Raw genomic sequence first — 23,563 nt, 5'->3', positions numbered from 1 at the left:
AAATATACATGCATGTGTTATTATGACTGGCTGACTTGTTCATCTCATCTTCCATGAGTCTTGTTTCGAGGAATTCAGCAGAAAGACATCAAAGCTTTATCTTTATGTTAATGTGGCCACATGATGAAAATCTAACCAGCCTGCGTTTCAACTAATATGATGTATGAGAGCTTTCATCTGCATTAGGCACAAAAACAAGTTAATATACCGAGTGGGTAAAAGAGTAGAATAATATAGTGACACAGTATGATTTACAGAGTGGCAAATTCTAATATGTACTGCACATTTATATTCTAAATTAACTTGCAGTCACACTGGACATTATGGACATTTAAAATGGCCCATAATTAGGCAATAGCTATATAAATCTTCCTTCTAAGCTATTACAGGTGGTTCACCGTTTTTCACACATTCTACCAAGAGTGGTAATTTTTTGATGCACTTATACGTCTGCAAGGACACACGGGTTTAAAAGAATTTATCGGCCGTCTCAGTTGAATTTGCTATAGCAAAATACAAAACCTAACCCCAACCCCCTTATTGACAAACCAACAGAGACACATTCATTCTAAAAACATGAACTGTGCACAGACCCATGTGGAATGAACAGTTGGCTATCTTTTGTCGTTTCATTTTGGAAATAAAGTGCCCTGTGCTGAAAATTCAGCGGGGGACGTCTTAAGGCAATTTGTCCTTTAGCAGAAGCTTGCTCCTACGCCTAAGCAACAAAAATAAATCAAGTGCAAAATATGAGTTGTAGCCCTTTTTGCACATCAAAGCTGCAAAATCCTTTCTTCTACAGTGCATCTTTTGGAATCGATATAGATTTAATAAAGGACACTCAATAAGGAGCAGTAGCTTTTACCTGATTTCACCTCACCCTAGTATTTTGTTCACTTAGTGTGTATGTTTATGATTCTGTCAAGAGATCTAGAAATGGGGAAAAGAAAGCAGATGTACCCCCGATCCTTCTCAGTGTGCTTTTAGATGATCAGTATCAGGCTACCAGTATCAGGCCAGTATCAACCCACTTAAGCTGAGGGCTACTCATTTCCTGAGTTCACAGGGCTATGCTGCTGCTTAGTTTGTTGTGTTCGCAGCGCCCTGTTTATCATCAAACCCTCGCGCGTCACCTTCCCTGAGAAACATACGTCGTCCATCCGTCGACGCCTCTGACTCAAAGTTCTGCTCGATTCCCTGTCTTAGCCATACAACACAAAATAATTCGCATTTTCAAGGTTTCATGCGCTCCGGCTGAGAACACACTCCAAATATATATCCGAGTAACTACATATATGTGATGAAATGTCCTTGAATGAGTCAGGAATTAGAGTAGGAGTCAATCTTCTTCTCCTATAATCAAATATTAGATATGAATCACTCGGTAATGCCCATGACTGATTTGATAGATGTTTATTCATTCAGTAATTCAATAATTAAATCCTCATAATTTCTTTATTTAAAGGCCTAATTTTAGACCTAGTTTTTGTGTCCATTGATTGGCTCAGTGCTGTTTCACAATATTGGATTTTTTATTACATAAACAGTGAATTGTCGATTTTAAAATCGACTCTATATCCACAATAAATAACCTCCATTAGCCACATTAGATGTATACCAACTCCAAGGGAGTTGTTCAGTGAGTGAGATGAGGAATATAAAACAGTGGCCCTGTGTGATACTTTACCTAATAAGCCCAAATATTGCAATTGGCCAGAGGGGGTTCCCTTTGGTTGACTGGTGGATGTTAAAGTTCCTGCGCAGTGGAGCCAATTTCATGTCCCATTAGCTTCATGCAAACGCAGATTGGACTTATGTTGGGATAGGGAGGTTTTCTCAACATATTGGAAGGCCTCGCTGCCTTCCACTCTCTTGAGTGGGGATGCCAACGCAAGGTAATCACAAATGCACCTTCTGAACCGATATAAAAATATATATATAAATACAGTTCGTCATTAAAAAGTTGATACACTGGGGATTGGCAGAGGCAAATAGGAGCCAGAAGTTATTAACTGCAGTATAGCTATAATAACTGATAAAGGTTAAAGGCTCTCCAGTTTCACTCTGGGCATATAGAGCAATCTTTTTTGAAGATAAAATGTACTCAACACTCCGATGGCACTGGTAGATAGAACTCAAGTGCCGACAGAAGGCAGGCAGATGCAGACATTGCTAACAGCACTGCTAGGAGTCACTGGACGAGCACTGCCTTTGACATGAATCAATAAATAAAAACAATACAATATTTCTTCTTATGTATGAAAACTATTTTTATCCCCTGGTAATTCGTCCCCCTGCCGTACTCGCGGCTGACAGGACAGCTCGTCGTGAGGAATGTGCTCGCCATAGCGCCGGTTGCAGCGGTGTGACTTGAACAGATAGATGCCTCAGCGGCGCCTTCTGTACGCACATCAGATACTGATATGTCACGTCTGATGTGAGTTCCCAGTGACAACAAAGGAGGGAGAATAACAAAAGAAGCAACATAGTCAAAAGATTTGCTGAAAATGACAGATGCTGCTTGGGTTTGCTTGATGGATGGACGACTCTTCTCTATCGCAGCTACACATTGTGACTGTGGTAAACAAGACAGGTTTGTCTTTACCCAAAGATCTTGCTTTGCATGAATATTTTTAACAATGACACAAAGCTGTATCGTCAGCAGACATGGGATAATTAACTCAGGTTAAAGTCAAAGCTAATCTGTATGTGGATTTTCCCCCAAATGCCGAGGGAACTGCAGTAATAGACTCTAATATTTCTGCAGAGTTACTGTCTCTTTGTGTGTTTTCACCTCTACGAGACTCACCATCCCTGCACACACGCTGCCTCCTAAGTTACATTCAAAACAATGCCTGGGACACAAAGCAAACAGAAATGCTACTGAGCCTTGACAGGCCTCTTTGATTATGTCGCCAGAGCCAGCAGCTGTGTGCACCTCGTGGTGGGCTGGGGAGATCTCAGAGTGTGTATGCAGATGTTTATTTGTAATCCGTAAGCTTCTAAGTGACACCAAAGCCCAGCAGGGGCGACTTGTTCTTTCCTCTGCTGACGCTAATTAAGCACAAGGCCATCTACGGCAGGCCATAAAGGCTGACTACAATCCCTACTTTTCACAGAGATAAATTAGGTGGCCCAAGGTCTAAACCAGATCCCAGGGGTGTTTGTTTACATCCTTACCTAATTCTTAATATTTCCATTTATATTTTCCTCAGGCATATTTGATCTTAGCTGTCGTCCAGGATCTTACACTGAGTGTAGAAGTAGGACTCTTCATCAAGGACACAAGGGCTAAGCTGCTTAGGGACCCTTTTGCTGTTCACTCGAGGATCAGAGACCTTGTTACCTCACATGTCACAGAAATCAAGCTTGTTTGCATGATGGTCCAAGGCCAAACACATATTTTTTTCCCCCCATTTACAAAATCAGGTGTGCTCACTCCAAAGCCTTTTAGCTTCTCGCGAATACCAATTTTCTGTTTGCTCTGGAGTTAACAGGGATTATTGCAAAATCACAATTAAATGCCAGACGTCTGAGCCTGCTGCTGCAGAATTTCACATTTAAGTGCTCTCTGAATGTCAATAACACAAACTGTCTTGTCTCCTTTGAAAGTTTGCACAATCAAGTGTCAGTATCCCTGTATTGATGTGTGTTTTTATTTTTTTTAACTGTATGACAAAGACAAAGAGGGGGAAAATGCTCATGCTTGCATAATAAAATGCAATCTATCACTACACGCAAAAGCAGTAATTAAAGTAGGGCATGTAATTATGGATGACTGACCAAAGTAGTTACGATCCATCAATTGTAATTAATTTAATGTCATTTTCTCTAACACAACATCGAACAATTAAATGGTTAGTGTATATATATATGTGAAAATTATCCTCATCTTGCTGTGACAAGAACATATTTCCACTCATTATATTGTAATACACTGTACAAACACTAAATCATTTGGATGAGGTTAGCTTTTTTTCCTGCAGATTTGATTGTCAAGGTGGTAAAATAACATCCTTGGAATGACTGTATTTCTCAGTTGAATACATTAATAACAATAATCATTTGCACACTTTGGAGGGGCCTCTTTGTTCCTTTTTAAAAGTTCTTTCAAAGTTGAACTGAAATTCATAGAAACATATTTGTAGACACAGAGTAATGTCGCGTTCGCGTCTTGTTGGTGTTACTGCGATTGCAAGGTTCCCGCTTGTAAACAGCGTCAACATCCAAATCGTAATTACGACTGGAAAGTCAAATATTTCTGAAAAAACGACGACATATCCGACTTGGCGCTTATCTGCCATAACCTCCACACGTCCATGTCTGTAGTAAAACTGTCACAGCATTAATACACTTAGATTCCTGTATAGAATCACAGTAATAGTCTTCATAACTAACAGTTCTTGCCATCTTGAGTTGTCCGAAGACGTGAACGCTTGCACGTCATAAACATGGGAGTCCTCCCCATCATTGCCTCCCCTCACGCGTCACGTGAACACGACATGTGTGGTAATTACAAATTTGACCAAACAAGATGAATTTCAGTTCGGCTTTAAGTTCAAGATTATTTTTACATTTCAAGGACTGCAAGGACTCTGACACTAATAGGGATGAAGTCTTTTCAGACGCTAAACAGATGAATCCTGGAGGCTGAAGGTTGTTTTATCACTGAGACCTGAGACTGAATAAACAGCTACAGCTTACACGCTGAAATAGTTTCTTTCCTTTTTTAAGACAAATACCGGTTTCCTTCCACACATTTTTTTTGCAGAGAAAGGGATCAAGCAGTGCTTATAAGCTGAAAAAAGTACAAAAAAAAAAAAAAAAAAAAAGATTAAATGGCAGCTCAAAGAATGGATTTTTCCTAAGCGTTTGACATTGTTGTTGTCTTCCTACGGCCGCAGGATGCCAGAGCCTTAAAAATAATCCAGCATTCTGTTTTATATTTACTGCCATGAGTCATCAGAGTATGAATACACTCAAAAGTCTGGTCTCCTCCAAGACAAATCTGTCAATGAGCCAACCTCCAACCTCTCCTGCATCACCTGAACATTACGGCACATTGTCACTGCGCCGTAATTTTTAACGGCGACGACTTTTTCTGCAGTTTTAATAATTGTTTTAGGCATATCTTTGGGTGAGGATAAGGTAACTCTGCTAGAAACTGGATTAAAAGTGCAATTTGCAGCAAAAAGAGGAGTCATCATTAACTTTTTGTCACCTGATAGTTGAGTATCAGCACCGAAGAATTCTGATAATAGCAAATTTATTTCTGTATTTAAGTGAAGACTGAACTTCTTTATGACTCTCCCTCGGGCGCTTGCTGGGGGGGTTATTAAAGGGCCAGACAGGTGCACATATCTATTCCTGGATCATTGACTGACAGGATGGGGTCGAATTTGCCACTGTGACTATCACCACCAGTGAATATCAAGAAAAATGCCTCGAGACAATGCAGAAAAACGTGGGCAGAGAACCAAAATTATAGACTTCACAGCACACAGCTCTGCTAACCTGTTCAGATTCAAGGTCTGCAAGTCTTTTTCCATCTGTCCAATGGGCCCACGGACATCACAGCACACAGTTAAGAACTTACATTTAACACTCAAAAACTGGAAGTGGGGATTGACTTCTGAACTCACCAGGGCCACTGTGAACACAGCCCAGCCTTTCAACTTTCCCTGCGGCAACTACGAAGCCCAGCAATCTTGCCACGATTGGACAGCTTCATAGTGGCAAGAAACACTCACATCCTTCATCGTCCGTGCAGTGCACTGGTCCAGCTGTGAGTTCCCATTAAAACTGCTGTGACGAGAGGGCACTCGGCCGCTCCCTGCGAAGCTTCAACACCACATCGGGGTGAGAAAATGGCCGGTGAAGACCGTCTATGAGCCCAATGGACCTAGAAACCTCCGTGTGTGTTTGAATTGTGTCAGAGCTGCACCGCCAGCCACCTCCAGATTTCTCTCCTGAGCCTAAACCAGACAAACACTTACACACACGCTCCTCAGCGCACATCCTCCGAACAGCCTCTGATCTGTCATCTCATGCTATTTAGCGCTGTACACGCACTGTTATTGGTATCACTATTGATATTGTTACCTTCAGACTCGCACTACTGACATCTTGCAAACTCAGTGGGAGTATCTGAGCTTTGTGTTTTCTCTAGCGTTGTCTCATTAGACTCACTCCAGCTCAGCGCTGTGCCTCATTGTATAGCAGACCACTGTGTCACTTCATGCTCTTCACGCTACAACCAGGATCTCGTTTTCGCTGTCATGGTCATCGTTCCTACCAGCTACGAAACCGGTTTCAACACTGGTACAAGAGGAAACAAACAAGTTCACAAAACCAGTACCCAATTCAATCTGGTTTCAAATTTTTTTCTAATTAATTTTAGGATGGATTTTTTTAAACTCTGAAACTAATATTGTTAAAATATATTCTTGTCTTTAAAGATATTTTGATAAAAGATTTGTCTGTGCTGTTTAGGCTTGGTCTAGTTTTCTCTTTTTTCAGTAGCTCTTAACTATTTTGACTTCCCTGCTTGCGCGCTGACTCGATTTTGTGCATTGCAGCACATGGTGTTCGCCGGCTAGAGCTGACTCGAGTTGGTGGGTGGCTTTCCTGTTCCCTTTAATTTGGTGTAAACAATGTCGTTATTACCAAAATATCAAACGTTATAGTTTTGGTAATTAGTAAAGCAGAGCTATCCTTTAACATGTGGAAAACCGGCCTAAATCTTCATTTTGGGGATGCCCTGGTGGCCTGGGGGCTGCCGACCATGATCTGCAGCATCCCTGGTTTATGTGAGCCGGGGGACCTTTGTCGCACGGCATTCCCCGTCTCTCGCATCAATATCTCTCCTCGCTTCCTTCAACTCTCTACTGTTGCAAATAAAGCCATAAAAATGCCAGAAAATAATAATAAAGTCCCAGTTTGGATGCCAGAACTCCATTTGGAGGTTTGTGCAGCCGTGTCCCTGCATGTCAGCAACAAAGCTGCAGGAGAAAAATCATAAGCAATATGAATGATGGACAAAACTCTGATAATAAGACAAGAAATGTCAGGATCGTTTTGCACCATTCTGCTGCACTTTATGTAAAGTCCAGGATCCTACTGCAGGTCTGTGACACTGCTTTGTGTTTGTGATGGGACTGCACCAAATAGTCAAATCTAATACAGCCAGGAAGAAGTTGCAGTTTTAACGGACAGACTGTAAACGCCTGTGTGAGTTGCTGCTACAGCGCCGGCTCTAACATAAAATGCATGCTGTCTGGTCAGGCAGTCAGTCAGCCCTCCAGCAGTGTGAGCTTAGTGACTCAGCAAAAGTCCCCCCCCCACCCACCCACCCACCTCTTCTTCCTTCCCCTCTCTTTCTCTGTGCCCTCTCTCTGCAGCCCAGACACTGGGCTGGCACACTGACAGTTTGAAAACAAAAATGGCACTGCTGAGGCGAATGAATCAGACTCTGTGGGTGCAAAAAAACTTTACCCTAGCACTGGGACTCAATCTGAAAATCGATTGTGCTGTGAATTTCATGGGGTGAGGCTTTTAAATGCTCGCTGTTGAGACGAATAAAGCCAAAGTATGTAATTGCTCATCTAAGACATTTGTGCAGGGACAGTTTGAGACTTTTGTCGGGTTGCTCACACACCATTTGCATGCAAACACGATATGGTAATACACATTAGGTGTACACACAAAGCATGGTGGCACGTGATGTGAATTACAAACACGGTTATACATGCACAATGTCAATGTGCACATACACACAGTGCATGCAAAAGAAGGTGAATTCACTGCACATTGTATGAAGAGCACTGATGTTAGTGAATAATACATAATCAAAGACATACTGTGGTTGAAAGGGTGACTGGGCAGCTGTTGTAGGTGTACCTACAGTAAATGGTAAAAAGAAGTCTCCTTTTGTCATTCACAGTAAATATGCTTAAGAGGGGACTTTTTTAACAAACTTAATTCTTGATTTAATAATCAAAGTAATTTTATCCGTCAAAAGCTGGCTACATATAATTTGGAACTAATTTCTTGACATCTGTGTGTAAATTTGTATTCATCCAAAAGACCCAATGTATCTCACAAGCATCAAGATACACCCACAGCAGATGTGCCCCTCTGCAAGCACGAATGACCTGGTGACTGACAAACACAGGTAACGGTACCATAGAAATTAGAGAAAAAGTCGAAGTTTCTGTTAAAAAACACAATAGAAAAACCAAAAAACTCACAGGTAGGCGGCCTTGCCCTCCTCTATTTCTTTGCCTTTGCCGCTGGTAGCTGTTTTCTTGCTGCACAGCGTGCGCGTGATGCACATCAGCAGGCCGCAGTGACGCAGGAAGAAGCAGCTGACGTCCACCAGCACGAGGAGCAGCAGCAGTGCTCCCAAGCCGAGGCCCACCACCGCCCCCAGGCCCAGGCCGCTGAACAGGGATTCTGCTAAGGCAGTGAAACACACGCGCAGACACACAACACACAACACGGAGAAAACACTGTTAGCAATTTTGATTCATACGCTTGTTCTCTCAAACACACAGACACAGGTCAGGGTCAGGTGTAAAGCAGCACCACTGGAGCTGGTAGGAATTCATCAGCTCAGCTCACTCAAGGACATGTCCTGCGGTCACTTCCTGCTCAGATGAGGCCTGACCTCAGCCTCCGCGCTACACCCCCCCATACATCCATACATGGTGGGTTTAGTAGTAGTGTAAGTTTGGGACCAGAAAACCACAAAGCTGTACCAAATTAGAGCTTACTCACTCCAAAAAACTTTTACCGTGGTTACTTTCAGAACCACTCGAAGGTCAATGAATTCCTCCGGAGCCATCTGGATTGTTTCCAACACGTAGATAAGTCCTAATCCACAACGCCTCAACTCCACACAATCCTCAGTGGAGAATCTCGATTATTAGCGTGAATCCACCAAATCTCCTCCAAAAATAAATCAATTTCAGCCTCACAAAGTTGTTCTATATACAGTAAATACAATAAAAGTTTTACAGACTTAAATAAATGAGGAAAAAGGGATCTGTAGCGCTCAAAAACAAGGGGAAAAGGGTTTACTTGGTGATTTATTTGTAATATCAGAAGATTTGCAGCTTCCCTATCTGTTTAAGAACTTAGAGAATACAGTACCACGAGCATTTCAAGGCTGGAAACTGCAGAACTAAACACGTTTTCTTCTTCTGTATTTGCCCTCAGGCCCCGCACCTACCTTCTCTATCATGTGCCAACTGTCGACGTCTCTGGTTCCACAGGTTCAGGAAGTTGGTGTACACTTTTCAGCGATAAAGTAGCACGCTGCATTACCATACTGATGCTTCAGCCTCTGTGTCCACTGGGTGCTTCTTATTCCGTAGCTTGCAGCACTAAGCAGATTCATATGGGAAGCAAAGTAGGTATTTTGAGCTAAAAGTCGAACTACTCTCTCTCGGAGCGGCCGGCAACCTGCGGTCTAAAACAAATGGAGCTCTCAGCTCGGTCAGGAACAAGCAGCAGGGCCTGCTTTCTGTTGAAAGTAATGAGAAAATGAATGCAGTGCAGTAAAGAGAGGCTCCCAGTGGGCACAGCTGAATGGAGGTGTGCCGTTAAGTGATCCTGGGGTTGAACAAACCGAACACCCACTGTAGGATCAGTGGTGACAACTGGAGGTCACACCTTGTCAGGAGCTATCATCTATGGACGAGTGAGAATGAATGAAATTTCCTACTTAAAATTACTTTCATATGGGTGTTCAGTAGCCCGCCGGTTAAAAAGGGGGGTCGGACATTAATGTGAGGGAGCAGGCACCCAAAGATGGCTGAATGCTGAAGTCTGGCATCTCCAAGTTAAATAAAGCCCCTAATGAGCAACCAGTGAATGCTGCCAGAACTTTCTTTTGACTGTCTCGTCTCTCCTGTGAGGCAAAACATAAAGTAAATGTGAGCTGAATGCAGTAGATGTAGTAGCCAGTCTTCAGTGGGTTTTTTTTCACATTCCCACCTACATGCTAGGTAAATTTGGTTAAATTTTACATGCATTTACAGAGTATGGCTGGTTAGAATTTCTTTAACCCTTCCGGGAGGGGGTTTACTACCTAGCCCGTTATGAGACACCCCCATTTTTGTGCACAAGCCTGAACAATATGTACCCAAAGTAAAAAAAGTTCCTGTTCCTCAACCCCCTTTGATTACAGTCATAGCCCTGGTCACCATTGAAAGGGAGCTTTTACAATTTTACATCCAAAAAGTCGGAATGAGTTGAAGAGATGCTGAACCAAAGTTACCGAGGCACAAGTTTAGTAAAGCAGCGCTAGCAAGGCCAAAGTGTCCCATGGGTGGGACGGTGTATTTTTAAAATGTTACTTCCAGTTGAATCCGCACCACTCTTTGACAAACCATACACTGTTTGAAAGCCCAAAGCCCCAGGAATTTACTTTAAGATCCCAATACTTATTTTGCAAAAGAAGCGCTTAAAAAACAGAAACGTAAAATAAAATGTGAAAATAACGCGGGAGATTCTGTACATGAATTCAGTATCACTTAGACCAATTCTGGCTCTATGATAGTAAACTCCAAAGAGTTACCTTTCAGACAAGAGCAGTGTCATGACTCTAAAGTCTGACTCCAGTGATTTTAGTAATGCACTTCCACAGAGTTAGAAGAGCTTCAAAAGACAGATAAAAACAAAAAAGTTCAAAATCTGTGTAGCAGTGGCCGAGGTATCCTGACTTTTATTCCCTTGTGCGGATCAAGCTTGTTTTATGCTAGATCCTGCATTTCCCATAATGCAGATCATTGCGTCTTTCACTACGCTGCCTCTGCCTAGTAAATGTCCATGTCTTTCAAACTCCATGCCACTAGTTTATCAATGAAGACTTGCCTTTAAAAATACATGAATACATTACGCTATTTTCAAGAGCCCCTTTAAGATGTTGGTCTACCAACATAGAAATCAGGCCATTAGTATTTGGACAGTGACACAAGAATGTATATTACTATACATTTTCTATTGTTTTGACTTTCTAGTCCAGCACATTGAACTTGACATGAAGCAATGAGGTTTAAGGCTTTAAGGGTTTAGGGATGGTTGATTGTGTTCAAATCCATGTGAGGAATCACAATAATAGTCCAGCACTTTTTGCACAGAGCAAGAGGACATTGCTACAGTACTATTCCTCCTCCGCCTCCTCATTACGGCTGAAAACACCCTGAAGTTAAAGCTGAGAGTCAACACTTTACCCTCATAGTCACTGTTTCATTTCAAATCCAGTGTGCTGGAGTTCTGAGCCAACACGACAAGAAAGAGTGAGCTTCCAAATACCCCTGCTCCTCATTGGAAGTTGTCACTGTGTGTCACAACCCAAATGACTCTCATGTTGGTGACTTTGTTCTTGACTCGGAGCTGAGACCGCAGACAATGGAGGACTGGCAGTGAGTCAAAGCACGGAGAAGCGAACAGAGAGTAAGACAGAGAGGGAACCTGGTGGCAAAAGGCACTCTAATTAAAACGGTTTGCCTTTTTGTGAATCTGCGGATATGCAGTTGGAAACTTGTAGACTGGATCAATATTTTCCCACCGCCACAGGCTACTGTTTTGTATCTCACCTTTTCAAAGTTTATCTGAGTTAATTTGGCTCCTGTAGCCACAGATTGAAGGGTGGTAAACAACACCTCTCCAGCTCCCCCGAAGCATTCACATGCTCCAGAAGAGAAAAAGAATATAATCCTTTCTTTAAGCTATACTTGACTTCTTTTTCATCATCAGACTGCTGTGGCCTTGAGCTTTCATATCTGTGTTTACATTTTTACATCACATAAGGCCCTTGTCTCCTTTATACATTTATGATACTGCAAATAATGTATCACTTGTAATATTTTTAGGCAGAATTCTTGCAGTGAACCACAAAAATGGTTCAGATTTTGATCAGGCGATACTAATGCTTTCAACATAAAAATCACAAATCAAAAATTGAACGTGCAGGCACTGACTCCCAAATTGAAAACTAATTGAAACATTTTTTATTTATTTAGGAGTGCCATGTTTCAGGGTTCACAACATTTGCACGGATAAAGATTATATTAAAGTGTCATTCCTTGGGACGCCAGCAAAAACTCTCAGCCTGAAAGACTGAAATCCATAAACATCAGACTTTCATCCGATAAGGAGCATTACTTTAACGTGCTTAGCAGCCGCTTGACAGTTTGAGGTTGGATTGATACGTTACACGCTTGTTTACATTTTGCCAGCCATTTTATTAGATTTATTCCCAAGTTTTAATAATTTTCAAGAGTCTGAGTTAAACTGAACCGCGCAGATTTACAAAGGGTGCACTATTGGCTGCGGGAGCACCTAAAGAGAATATATCAGTATTGACTCATGCAACGGGGGTCCGTCAGGAATCAAACTGTGGACGTTGGGGTTATTAGGTGTGTGACCAGATACCGATAATGGGATAATATCATGTTCTCTGTACTACAGCTTGTGTTTTGCACCTAAGGGCGTTAGGATTAAAAATGTCACAGTCAATTTAACATTCAGTTTTTTTTTAACAGTCAGTGTATGGGGCTACAATAGAGTGTTTCTTTAATTGCTCTTTCTGGGGAAAGTGGAACATGTTCTTTTGGTTTGCTCTCCATATTCAGAGCCAAATTGGCAACCACTGCTGCACCTGCTGTTGTGGAGAAGAAGCACAAGTTATAGGGGAAGAGTTTGCATAATACACTGATGTAAAAGCTAAAATACGATAAATATGCCTGACAACATGTCATTTTTTGGTAATTTCCATTATGTACTGATTTGCAGCAGATATTCATACGGTCACCTATGGCTCCAGTTGCTACAGTTGATTTCCGATCAGAAAAAAAAAGGGCAACGCTGCTCTACTCTTGTACCAAATGATCACCTACCCCCAAACTGATGCAAGAGGCAGCAGTGGCTGTGAAATCCATCCCCACAGGTCAGCATGATAAACTGCCTGGGGGGGTGGTTTTAAGGGCCGAAGCTGCACTGTGTGCATGTAAATCTCATCGTCCTGGTCAAGACGGGGATTTTTTTTTTTCAAGAATAAAACAGAATTATTTATATGTTTATAGCCGTGTTTTAATCTCAAATTACATCCCTAAACTTGCAAATTGGTTTAATTCCATGTGCATAAAATAAAGGGAATTAATTATTTATTTAGTTTTATTTATTTTAAACGGTCATCACTGCAAATTAGCTTTGGCTATAAATGCTGTGGTAAGTGGCGTTGGTTCATATACTTGTCCCCATTCAAATAAACATTAAATAAATGAATAATTGGCGTGACCATAGTTTTATTTGTTTATTAACCAATTATATATCGAGTTGTCACGGTGGGAGAGTCAGACAGGTGTTTAGAACTGATTAAACCGAGCAGAAATCATTGTCCGTGCTCTGGTCTGAACTTTCTAAAGAATGTGGGAAGAGGAACTGACTGGCCTTTTCAGAAGGAGAATTGCTCGTCATCTGAGATCCTGGGATCCAACTTCCGTCCTTCTTTTGTGCTATCCTTTACTTTGTCCTCTTTGTTCTGTCCAAAAAAAAAAAGCCCTAATTTGCCTAAAAATGGTCCAATGACTTGTTTTTTATCCAGAGAAGCGGTGAGTGTATCTTCGTTGTTCCGGCAGAAAAGCACAATGGGGTCTGTGTCCTCTGCGGTGATATTTTGACTCCGCTGTCCCCCTGTATGTATAACGCTGTCCCCGCTGCAGCATCAGTCCCCATTTCATGCTCTCCTGCCAGAGGTCAATCTAGTAGAACGATCCACTGACTGGACTGAGCTGAGGATGATGATAAAATTGACTTTGTGTTGAAAATGATGATCTGGTGATGGGCATGGCTTAAGGAGCTTTGTTCAAAAAGTTTTCAAATTATATTTCTTTTTCTAACCTCCCTGAATTACATATAAATTCCAGCCAGAGCAACATTTACTTACATTGTTTGCTCTTATTCTTCTCTTTCCTTTCTTCTTTTTTTCGAATGTATTTTCAGACCTTCACAACACTTTTCATGTTGAGTCATTGTTTCTATCTTTTAATTTCTAGCAATCTCTAGTCTTTTGCTAAATTGTCATTTGAATTACTTCCCCTATACTTTCTTATTGCATTGTTGTTGCTGTTGTATTATGTTTTATGTTGATATATGCCTCATGTTGCCCGGATACAATTTTCAGAGGCTACATAACATAAAACTAAATACAGTTAATACATTCAAATTAGTGGGGGACAAATAATAAAAACAAAGTGGTTTGAACAGAACACATGATGTATTTCTTTGGTAGTTTGTAGAGTAGTAGCGGTAGTAATTTTAGCATTTATGTCATTTTTGAAGTATTTTTAATATTCATTGCTTCAGTGTAGAGCACAGCCACTGCACCTCAACCCAGTGGAACAGCTCTGGGATCAGGTGTAAAAGGTTGCACAGCCATCCAGTTTGAAGAAAAGATGCTCAATCAATAGGTGACTGTTTTCCTGTTTATTATATTACTGTAAGTCCAATACTTTTTATACTTACTATTTAATTGTCATTTACAGCAGTTTAACTTTTATTATCGCTTATGTGTATATTTCTGTCCCCCCCGGCCTCAGAGTTCCTACCTGCCGTTTTTCACAAGTCAGAGTGCAGAATTAACTAATTGCTCTTAAAGTGAGGAAGAGTTTACATTGTTTTTAATTGATAACTACATGGCAAAGCTTTCAAACAGAATTTCAAGATCTCACCCTTGTTTTCTCCTCACAGCCTCTTGGAAATGACTAATTTGTTTTGTGTGACTTGTGTTTTCACCAACACAGCGCTCATTAATTCTTATTTCCCTGCTCTATTAACCCTTTTACTGACTTCTTCTGATTACTTGTTGATATATAGGCCCATTAGCAGTATTATTCAATTGCCAGACATCCAAGCGCTCGTGTGGCACCTGAAGCCATTCATACGCCTCTCACTTTGACAGTATCAACTCATTAGGCCGGAGCGGTGATTGACCGGCCCGCGATTGGATCTGAGGGGAAGTTACTCGATTAATGATGACCAAATTGGCGTTCACTGATTGGGATAAATATAATCATTTGTGGATGTGAGTGAGGATTCTCCCCAAGTGCTCACTTTGGTATGCGATAAGGAGTGTAGAAGGGAAAGTTTGTCTGAGGAGGCCCTCGGAGAATTAAAGATAATCATTAAATCCTGCATAGTTCGACGGAAAGAGATGAGTCCTTCCTTTTTGTCCATTTCCAAGGAAAATGCAGACAAACCCTGATGTGACTCAAGTGTACTCAAGAGCCAGTGCAGAGGAAATGTAAAACCATAGGAAATTACTCTTAATTTAGAAGAATATGACATCCTTTAAAATCCACCTCAAAAGCCACTTCTCTGCACTCGCTGCTGTCTGGGGTTATGACTTATTTCACGGGCAACCGATATGTCTCTACCTTTATCGTTGTAGTCAAAATCCAAGTTTAAACAGCAGAAAGACACAGTTTTAAATGCATGAACTGCAGTTTATAACTAAAAAGTCTGTCAGAGGGCTACATGATTGTCATTTAAACTGTTAAATTGGATCAAGTGGTTCAGGAAATGAATAAATTGATGGATTATTGTTAGAAAGCAAATAGTCTCACATGGCTGCATCCATTATCATCCTGCTATGGGGGGGAAAAAAAGCCCTCTGGCTTGTTTGTATTTCTTTAAACCAATCACAATTGTCTTGGGCGGCACTAGGTCCAGGGTGCAACAATGGTGCCCCTGCAAAATAGTGTCGGGCGGGGAACTTGTTTTGGTGGATCATTTGCACATGGGGAGGCCAATCACCGAAAACCGACTTGAGACAAAACAGAATATTAGAAAGAAACAACTGTTTTGTTTTACCAAAGCAGAAACGTCCTCTTTTTTTTTTACCTAACTTGGTTCATAATACAGTGAAGAGAAGAGCCTTCAGCAGAGTAGGAATTTGAAAGGCTTTTATCATTTTATTCAGCGTTATTTTTATTTATTTTTCATGGTTTCTCCTCTCTACGCATTGTCCTTGAGGCAGTGCTTTGGGTAAGATAATAGTTCAGCAGTGCAGTGTTGATTCTCAACCATGGCCTGACAAGAAGTAGATGTTCAACAAGGTGTCACTATTCAGTCTCCGCAGACTCTTCACAAAAAAAGTCAGTCGTCATTCCAGGGAGCCAACTACTTTCAGTACAACTGTGAGTATCGAGTAAACTCATCCCTTTATAGCAAAGGATTTCAAACTGAGTTGAAGAGGAGGGGCGGAGAGGGTGAAGCGAGGTGGGTGCTGCGTGGGTTGAAAAGGACAGGTGCATGCAGGTGTTCATAGAATTAAATACTTAGATTCAGTGTGACTTACACTTTCCGGGGACTTTATTATTATACTATTACCCCTCCGATGTCCATCGCAAAATACATGTCCATAAATCTGATTAGGAGTCACAGATAAAGACTTTATAAATCCAGAACTCGCCTGGGAAATACTAATGTTTTTAAGTTTTCTCCAGTATCCAGTGATAGTTCTCTGTATATTCACGGATACTTTGCAAGCAGGAACTGCTAATGGCTAACTGGGTGTACTTTTAATGGTGCCAATTTGCCAACAATGCTGACAAATACAGGCTGAATAAAACAGGGGCTAACTCCATGGCGATGTTAGACACCTGAGAAGTTTCACAAAATCAACATAGGGTGTTTTCTGACTACATGAGATTACATGGAAGATTTGTGACAGTCCACGTTAATACAATACTACATACTATCTATATATACAGCCGGGATAGTCACTAGTAGCTATTGCATTTAGAAAGCTTTACTGACTAAAGTCAAAATGAGACAAACTGTCTGTTTTAGAACTGTGCCATTGTTCCTGCTCTGCTTCTGTCTCAGCAGGAAGTCCGCTACTTGCTTGGCTTGCTTATGATAAAATATTTACACAGTTGACAGTGATATTGTCTGATGTTAAATGCGCTCCCAGAGAAAGACAATCCTTTCATCTCAACAGGATTATCTTTGTTCAATGAATAATTGAGTCAGTAAACATGTAAACATCAGCACTGATCTTGTATCATAGTGTTAAGGACTGTAGCCTTTACTCTGGTAAGTAATATATACACAAGTCAAATGTAGATTTTGGACTAAAATGATATTTGCAGTTAAATTGCGTTGCCCGATTTCGCTTGTATCCCTTATGGCTTTTGACGGTCACGTCATCTTCAATGCATATTTTCAGCTTTAATCTGAGAATATTTTCATTTACATCATTTCAGCAGCAGATGCCTCTTTGTTTCTGGTGTGCCATTTTCAGAGCACCAGCGGTACTTCAACTGATTATATTCACCAAAGCATTTTTTTTGTTCTCATCTGGAAAAAAAACCGAACTGATTCTTAAAGAGCAAAGGCATCTAAGCCTGTTTACTGGACTCAGTGAGAATAATTTAACTGATGCTTTATTGTAAGGCTTTTTTTAGCCTCACAGTTTCTTTATTTGCCTAGCTGAATCCTAACCTGTGAATGTTATAGTTAACTGCACCTTATGGTCTGAGGTTGCAGGTAATTTATTAAGCAGCAGCTAAAAAATTCATCATTTATTCTGTATGATATAACAAAATCAAAGGGTTTTACCTCAGGTAGCCTGGATAATGGATAAGAAGCCTTTTTATATAGTAGATCCTCGAAAAACAGAGTTGATTGTCATGCATCTCTTTCATTACAATGCTTTAAAAATAATGACTTTCATTTTGGAAATTGATGAGAGGATTGATTAATGTAATGGGCAGCTATAAAAGTACTCATTTCCCATGTTGATTTGCTGGCAACGCTTCCCGGAAAAGTTTCACTTGAGCTCTCAGGAGAGCAGAGAGGCCCTTCCAGATTATTTCTTCAAGTGCTTTGATGAGATTATTGCAAACAAAATCTATGACGCCTGTTTCAATCACGGCTTTTTATGGCGCATGACTGGGAGGAGAAGAAGAGGAGAGAGCCAAGAAAAATACAGCAGTCGCACAAAAAGCTCAACACAGGAAATAACATACTGTATCAGGCACGGGGCCTCCATTGTGCCTTATTTTTCTCTCTCTCTCTAATTGTGACTGTTATCACACTGTTAAAATACTCATACTATTCAAACTTTTACTTATGCAATGATACAGAAGTATTAGGTCCACAATGTACACAATGTAACTTTTACTTCAAAGTATGTTAAAGGTGGAGCTGTAACTGTTTTATATACCGCTGGATCATTTAGTCAGTAATAATTCACCATATTTCACTAATTGATCATATGTTTTGTGCAAAAAATATGAATCTGCAGAGTAACCAGTATCAAGTGGTCAGATAAATGATATATTTGGTGAAAAAAGTACAATGTTCACCTCTGAAATCGAAGGGACTGGGGAGTACAAGTATAAAGTTACATAAAATGAAAATATGCTCGTAAAAGTACAAGAACCTTATTACTGTAATTAAGCATAATACCTGAGTAAATGGTACACTTTTTTCCTCTGCTTCCCTGGGCAGGAGTAACTACATTTATTTACTAAATGAAGGTACTTGTACTTTACATGAAAACTTTCGGTTTATGCTACTTTATATTTTTACTCCACTGCAGGGGCAGAAAAAGAATTTAGATACGAAACATTGAACTGATAGAATGAGGTAGATTCGTCCGTGATAAATGTAGTTATCATGATTTTATCAGAACACAATTCCTTTTCCATCTACACACCCAGACAAGACTGAGGAAGAATGGATAGGGCAGTTTGTCAAAGAACATTTTCTTTCCTTTTCATTTCTTTTGTCCTTTGGAATGCCAGTTGTAATAACTTCCAGTGTTTGGCGTGATATTGAGTTGCACGTTACCTCGAGGCTTAAACACTGGAGATTCAGCACCCTCATCAACAAGTGCGATGTGCACAGCGTCCCATTAATCTCTAGTGTTTGGGGGATGGTGGCGCAAAGACAATGATGAGTTCTTTCAGGGCAGTTCGTAAGTTATTGCAGAGTAAATTTGAGTCCGAATATTAATATAATTGTATAAGTTTCATCTCTAAACAACATAATACATCTAAAGCTATTAGGGGCCCTAATAGCTGGGGGCCCCTACCTTGTCCATCCCTGTCAGGTGGTAATGATGTCATGGTAACAATATTAAAGGGAAATCACAAGACAGAAAGTCTTTTTGTCAACGGAGCAGTGTGGTAGAGCGATGCAAAGAGGTTGACAAGGCAATAAGCTGGTGGTAGAGGCACAGTGTTGTAATTGACGAGTGCAGAGGGACAGTGCCGTAGCTTAGGAGGTGAAAAGAAAGCTTTGATTTGAAAAAAAAAAAAAAAAAAGGCTGTAAGGAAGAGGAGTAAATTGAAAAGGAACTGAGGGCATTGTTGCAATCAATGGCATTTTTCTTAAAGGATTCTTCGTGAGCAGGAGGTTGAGAAGGTTATGCAGTCTGTTACAAACTAAAATAGGACGGAGAGAGGAGGAGGAAGAGGAAAAAAAACAGATAAGTGCCAACTCAATACCCTGCAGATGCATAATACATAGAGAGAGAAATGAGGAGAGAAATTGGTTGGTGAGAGATACTGTAGAAGGCATCTATATGGCCCTGAACTTATTTTCTGTGCCGAAAAAAAAAAAAAAAACCAAGGGGATGTTTCTTTCATCAGTTGTGCATGTGAGTATGATTATGTAAGAGATGAAAAAAAAAAAATGAGGCGGTGAATTGGAAGAGATAGTCCATAATTAAGATTGACAGATATTTCACATCCAATATTGTTGACTGAGCTAAAACTGACCAGACGTCTTCAATATCCAATTTGATTCAGTGCAGCGGAAAATGTGAACACGGAGTAGTTTTTCTGTTTAACCTGTACAACTTTCCAAGATTATATAAATAAATGAACAACGTTTTGGCTGAAAAATATTGAGATTGACGGCTTTACTTAATGAAAATGCAGTAAACATAAACTTGCTTTTATTAAGCTGTAAATGGGTATGGGGCTAGTATCAGCTGAATTTGGTCACTGGTTTTGAAAGGGAGTCTCTGCAGAGTCCTGAACGAGTGAAAGAGAGACAGAAAAGTTGAGAGACAAAGTTAGAGCAAATAAGCCAGCGACTCTCAGGTGAGCTGGGTTCACATAGGAGAGATTCTGAAAATGGTTCTGTTCCCGCAGCGCAGCACGACAGACTTCCACTCGCTCTCTGTCTAATATACGGAGCGTATATTAGACAGAGAGCGAGTCTCATTGCCTTCCTAGCCGAATAGCTCTTTTGCTCTTCTTTAAACAAAAACACACTACAGTTTTTTCCAATTGCTTACATCCTTTTTGTCCAATCTGTAGTCACATTTTCAAAACTCCAAAAACAATTAGCACAACATCCGTCTGTTGTGGACCATAACATTAACAGGATTCTTTCAATTCAATCTTGAGAGCTGGGTCGTGCAGAAATGCCAGATTTGGTTCTTACAGCGCTCGGCGGCTTCTTTTGTTTTTGAATGACCTCCACCATTAACTGGTGCCAGAAGCAGACAGGGAACAGGTGAGAAGGAAACCAGAGGACATCTGTGATTGCATGGGACAATGGAGCATTCCACCATTCACATGCAATCACAAACTGGTTTGCAGCCCATCCAAGAACGGCCCCTTCCCCTCTCCTCAACCCCATTGAGAAATTTCTTTTTCCGCCTGGAGGTGGAAAGTGTATGATCATTGGCCATATGACCAAAAGTCCCTCCTGGATGCAATGGATGCCGGCCGCAGAGACATCTCAGCTGAAGACTGCCAGGGGTGGCTAAGGCATGCCAAGCGTAACTATCCAAGGTGCATAACGAGAGGTGGCATAAGATGTGATGTGGACAAGAACGCGTGGCCTAAAGCTGCAGATCGTATAGACTACAACAGGACCGTGCATTCTGGTGTTGTTTTTCCCCTTCTGTGCCTTTTTTACTGTATTTGTGTATTTTATTTTCACACATTTGGAACCAAAGGCCATGCATGTTGGATTTTTATTGATCAATTTCAGGTTGCTAATAACACTTCTGCTGCAGCAATTCTGTCCCTGACTATTTTTTCTACTGTACATTCTATAAAATAAAGATATTCCCTTTTAGATAGTATGTTGCTAAAAATGCACAGATTGAACGCTTAACCGAAAAAACGGAGAGTGGTTTACAGTAAAAGAAAACTGAATTTAAAAAAAAAAGAGTTTCCTATTGTCTATCGTATGCAGGTAGAACTGAAACATGAAAAGCGAAAAAAAATGTATATTTGGTCAGGTGTACTTTGTTTTGATAGAATTAGCTTGTGTAGAGAAAGTGTTTTTTGCATTTTGAAATGAAAAGTTGGTATTTAATGAACAAAATGTGGCTTGAGTAGAAAATTTACTTTTTGGCTAATTGTGGGATGTAGATGTGTTACTGTGTTAAGAGTTTTAAAAAACATCTTAATTATAGGTAAACGCTTGTTAGCAATTGTAAAAAACTGTAAGATAGAAGCATTTTCTCACTGCCCCTCCCTCCCTTCTCTCTCAGGCTGTTTCCCACGATGCACCGCTGTTTGCTAACAAGGGAGGACAGCCAATCGAAGTGACCTGCCTTAAGCTTGCTGTTCCCTGTTCTTGTTTTCTATTTGAAAACCAGCACACACTCTCACAAGCCATTTAACCAGTGCAGTAATGACAGAGGCAAACACTCACTCGATCCAAAACAGCACAAATGGATGTGGTAACAGGCTCGGAGAGGAGAGCAAAACAACACCGAAACAGCCCTCCTAGGTTTTTTTTCTTTTTTCTTTGTGCACATACCGTTTTTATTTCAACAACACATGTGTCTTTATCTGCGTGTGTCCTAGCTTCAAAGTTGATTGGGGCTGCATGCTGCATACTTCAAAGACTGCCTGCATTTCTTCACACGCATTTGCATGTTAGTCCAAATGGCCTGGAGGACTTGGAAATGAGAAGCTTCCTGCACAACCAGGCATGTATTTTGTATTTTTTCTTTTTTTCTTTTTTTTCTTTCTGGAACCTAAAGTACAGGAACCCACGAACACCACAAGCAGCATGAGGCTAGCAGACACACACACACACACACACACACACACACACTTTTCATGGGGCAGAACCCCATATCCTCAACACAGGGACATAAGCGCTGAAAAAGACGTCCATGTTTGTGTACTGGCTTATATCACTGTCTACGTGTTGGTCTTTCAAATGAGAAACCAACCATGTAGAGACACTGTCTGAGCTGCGTTCTGGTGCAGAATTGCAAAATAGCTCCACAGGAGAACCACATGATAAGTAGAAATAAGAAAAAGGAGAAGAAAAGGATTTTATTTTAAGGAAGGAAACTACAGCCTTAGGGTATTTTCACTTGTGGTCTGTTGGGTTTCTTTGAAGCAAACTCTGGTGTGATTGCACCATTTGTGCTGTTTATTTGAACAGGTGTGAATGAATCCCTATTGTGGATTACAAAACTGAGAACGGCCGAACAGGAAAGTGTTGGTCCACTTCCAAATCCAGTCTTTGTGGTGAAAACGGAACATGGACGTCACAATTTCTCAGAACCTAAACACTTTTAGCAATTTGTTTGGCCAACAGTCCAAAACCCCAAAATATCCCATTCACATTGATATAAAACAGAGGAAATCAGATAATCCTTACATCTGAAATTGGGCGTGAACATACCACTTAGCACAACAAGTTTAGAAATATTCTGTAGGGGCTTTCAAAAGGCATTCAATACCAACTAGAAGCAGGTAAGTTAGAGAATAGAGGGTGTATTGTAAAGGCAAATTACAACACGAGGTTTTCCTTTATCATGCTTTTACCTGTAATGTCGGGTTTCTGTGGCATGAAGAACTGATAGAAGGTAGGCTCTGACAGGCCCTTGACGTTGCGCGCTGTGATTTCCACTTCATATCTTGTGTTCCACTGCAGCGGCTGAAGAATTGCAAAATCATTCGCTCCTGGAACTAGCTTGGTCATCCACTGCTCCTCTTTATCCTGATAGGAGAGAAAACGGGAGTACTGAGTGAACAAAAATAAAATGTTGAGGACCAAATAAAAAGTCAAACTGGATCAGTGCTCCACATTTCATTTTCATCAGCCAGCATTAACAGGAGGGCAGAGGAAGTGTCGTTTTACGTGATAAACAACAGCTTAACATTTGAGTTTTTAATCTGGGGATTGTTAGAGTTACTACAGTCAGACTGAGAGCTGCGCATTGAAAGCGAGCCGAGTTGCAGGTCAACGTTTGAGGCGTCAAATGTATGCAACATTCGTCTGGATTGTCAGGTAAGTACGATGTGTCTGCAGTCTGTTTTCAGGTTCATCCGTCTTGCATGCCCACCCATGATGAAGCACTGGTGTGCTCCTGGTGCCAGCCGAGGCCATAAGATTACTGGGGTGTGAAGCATCCGCCTTTTCCTTGCACTTGCCTTCAAAAGCCTCACTCGGACTTCCTGACCCTCTTTTCCACAGCATGTTTTCATCCGCAGCAGTATTATTTTAAATCGCTGTCACTTTCTCAATGAGACAGAGAAATGCCTGCTTGGACACA

General features: G+C 40.8%; 1 protein-coding gene across 3 annotated transcripts in view; it reads right to left on the bottom strand.

Annotated features, from left to right (window-relative positions):
• The window catches only part of LOC120798257 (neural cell adhesion molecule 2-like), a 403,203-nt gene that overhangs the window by 5,697 nt on the left and 373,943 nt on the right, over positions 1-23,563 (bottom strand). Inside the window, exons 15-17 of one of the 3 annotated variants that reach the window (XM_040142421.1) lie at positions 22,833-23,007; positions 8,250-8,457; positions 7,860-7,899 (exon numbers count right to left, since the gene is read on the bottom strand). In XM_040142421.1, the coding sequence (XP_039998355.1) occupies positions 7,860-7,899; positions 8,250-8,457; positions 22,833-23,007 (423 nt within the window). The remainder of the gene's footprint in view (positions 1-7,859; positions 7,900-8,249; positions 8,458-22,832; positions 23,008-23,563) is intronic. The other 2 variants (XM_040142420.1, XM_040142422.1) reach the window with 2 other exon arrangements.

The sequence above is a fragment of the Xiphias gladius genome, chromosome 13, assembly GCF_016859285.1.
Source record: "Xiphias gladius isolate SHS-SW01 ecotype Sanya breed wild chromosome 13, ASM1685928v1, whole genome shotgun sequence".
Lineage (NCBI taxonomy): Eukaryota > Metazoa > Chordata > Actinopteri > Istiophoriformes > Xiphiidae > Xiphias > Xiphias gladius.
This window is presented reverse-complemented; position numbering and strand designations above follow the sequence as displayed.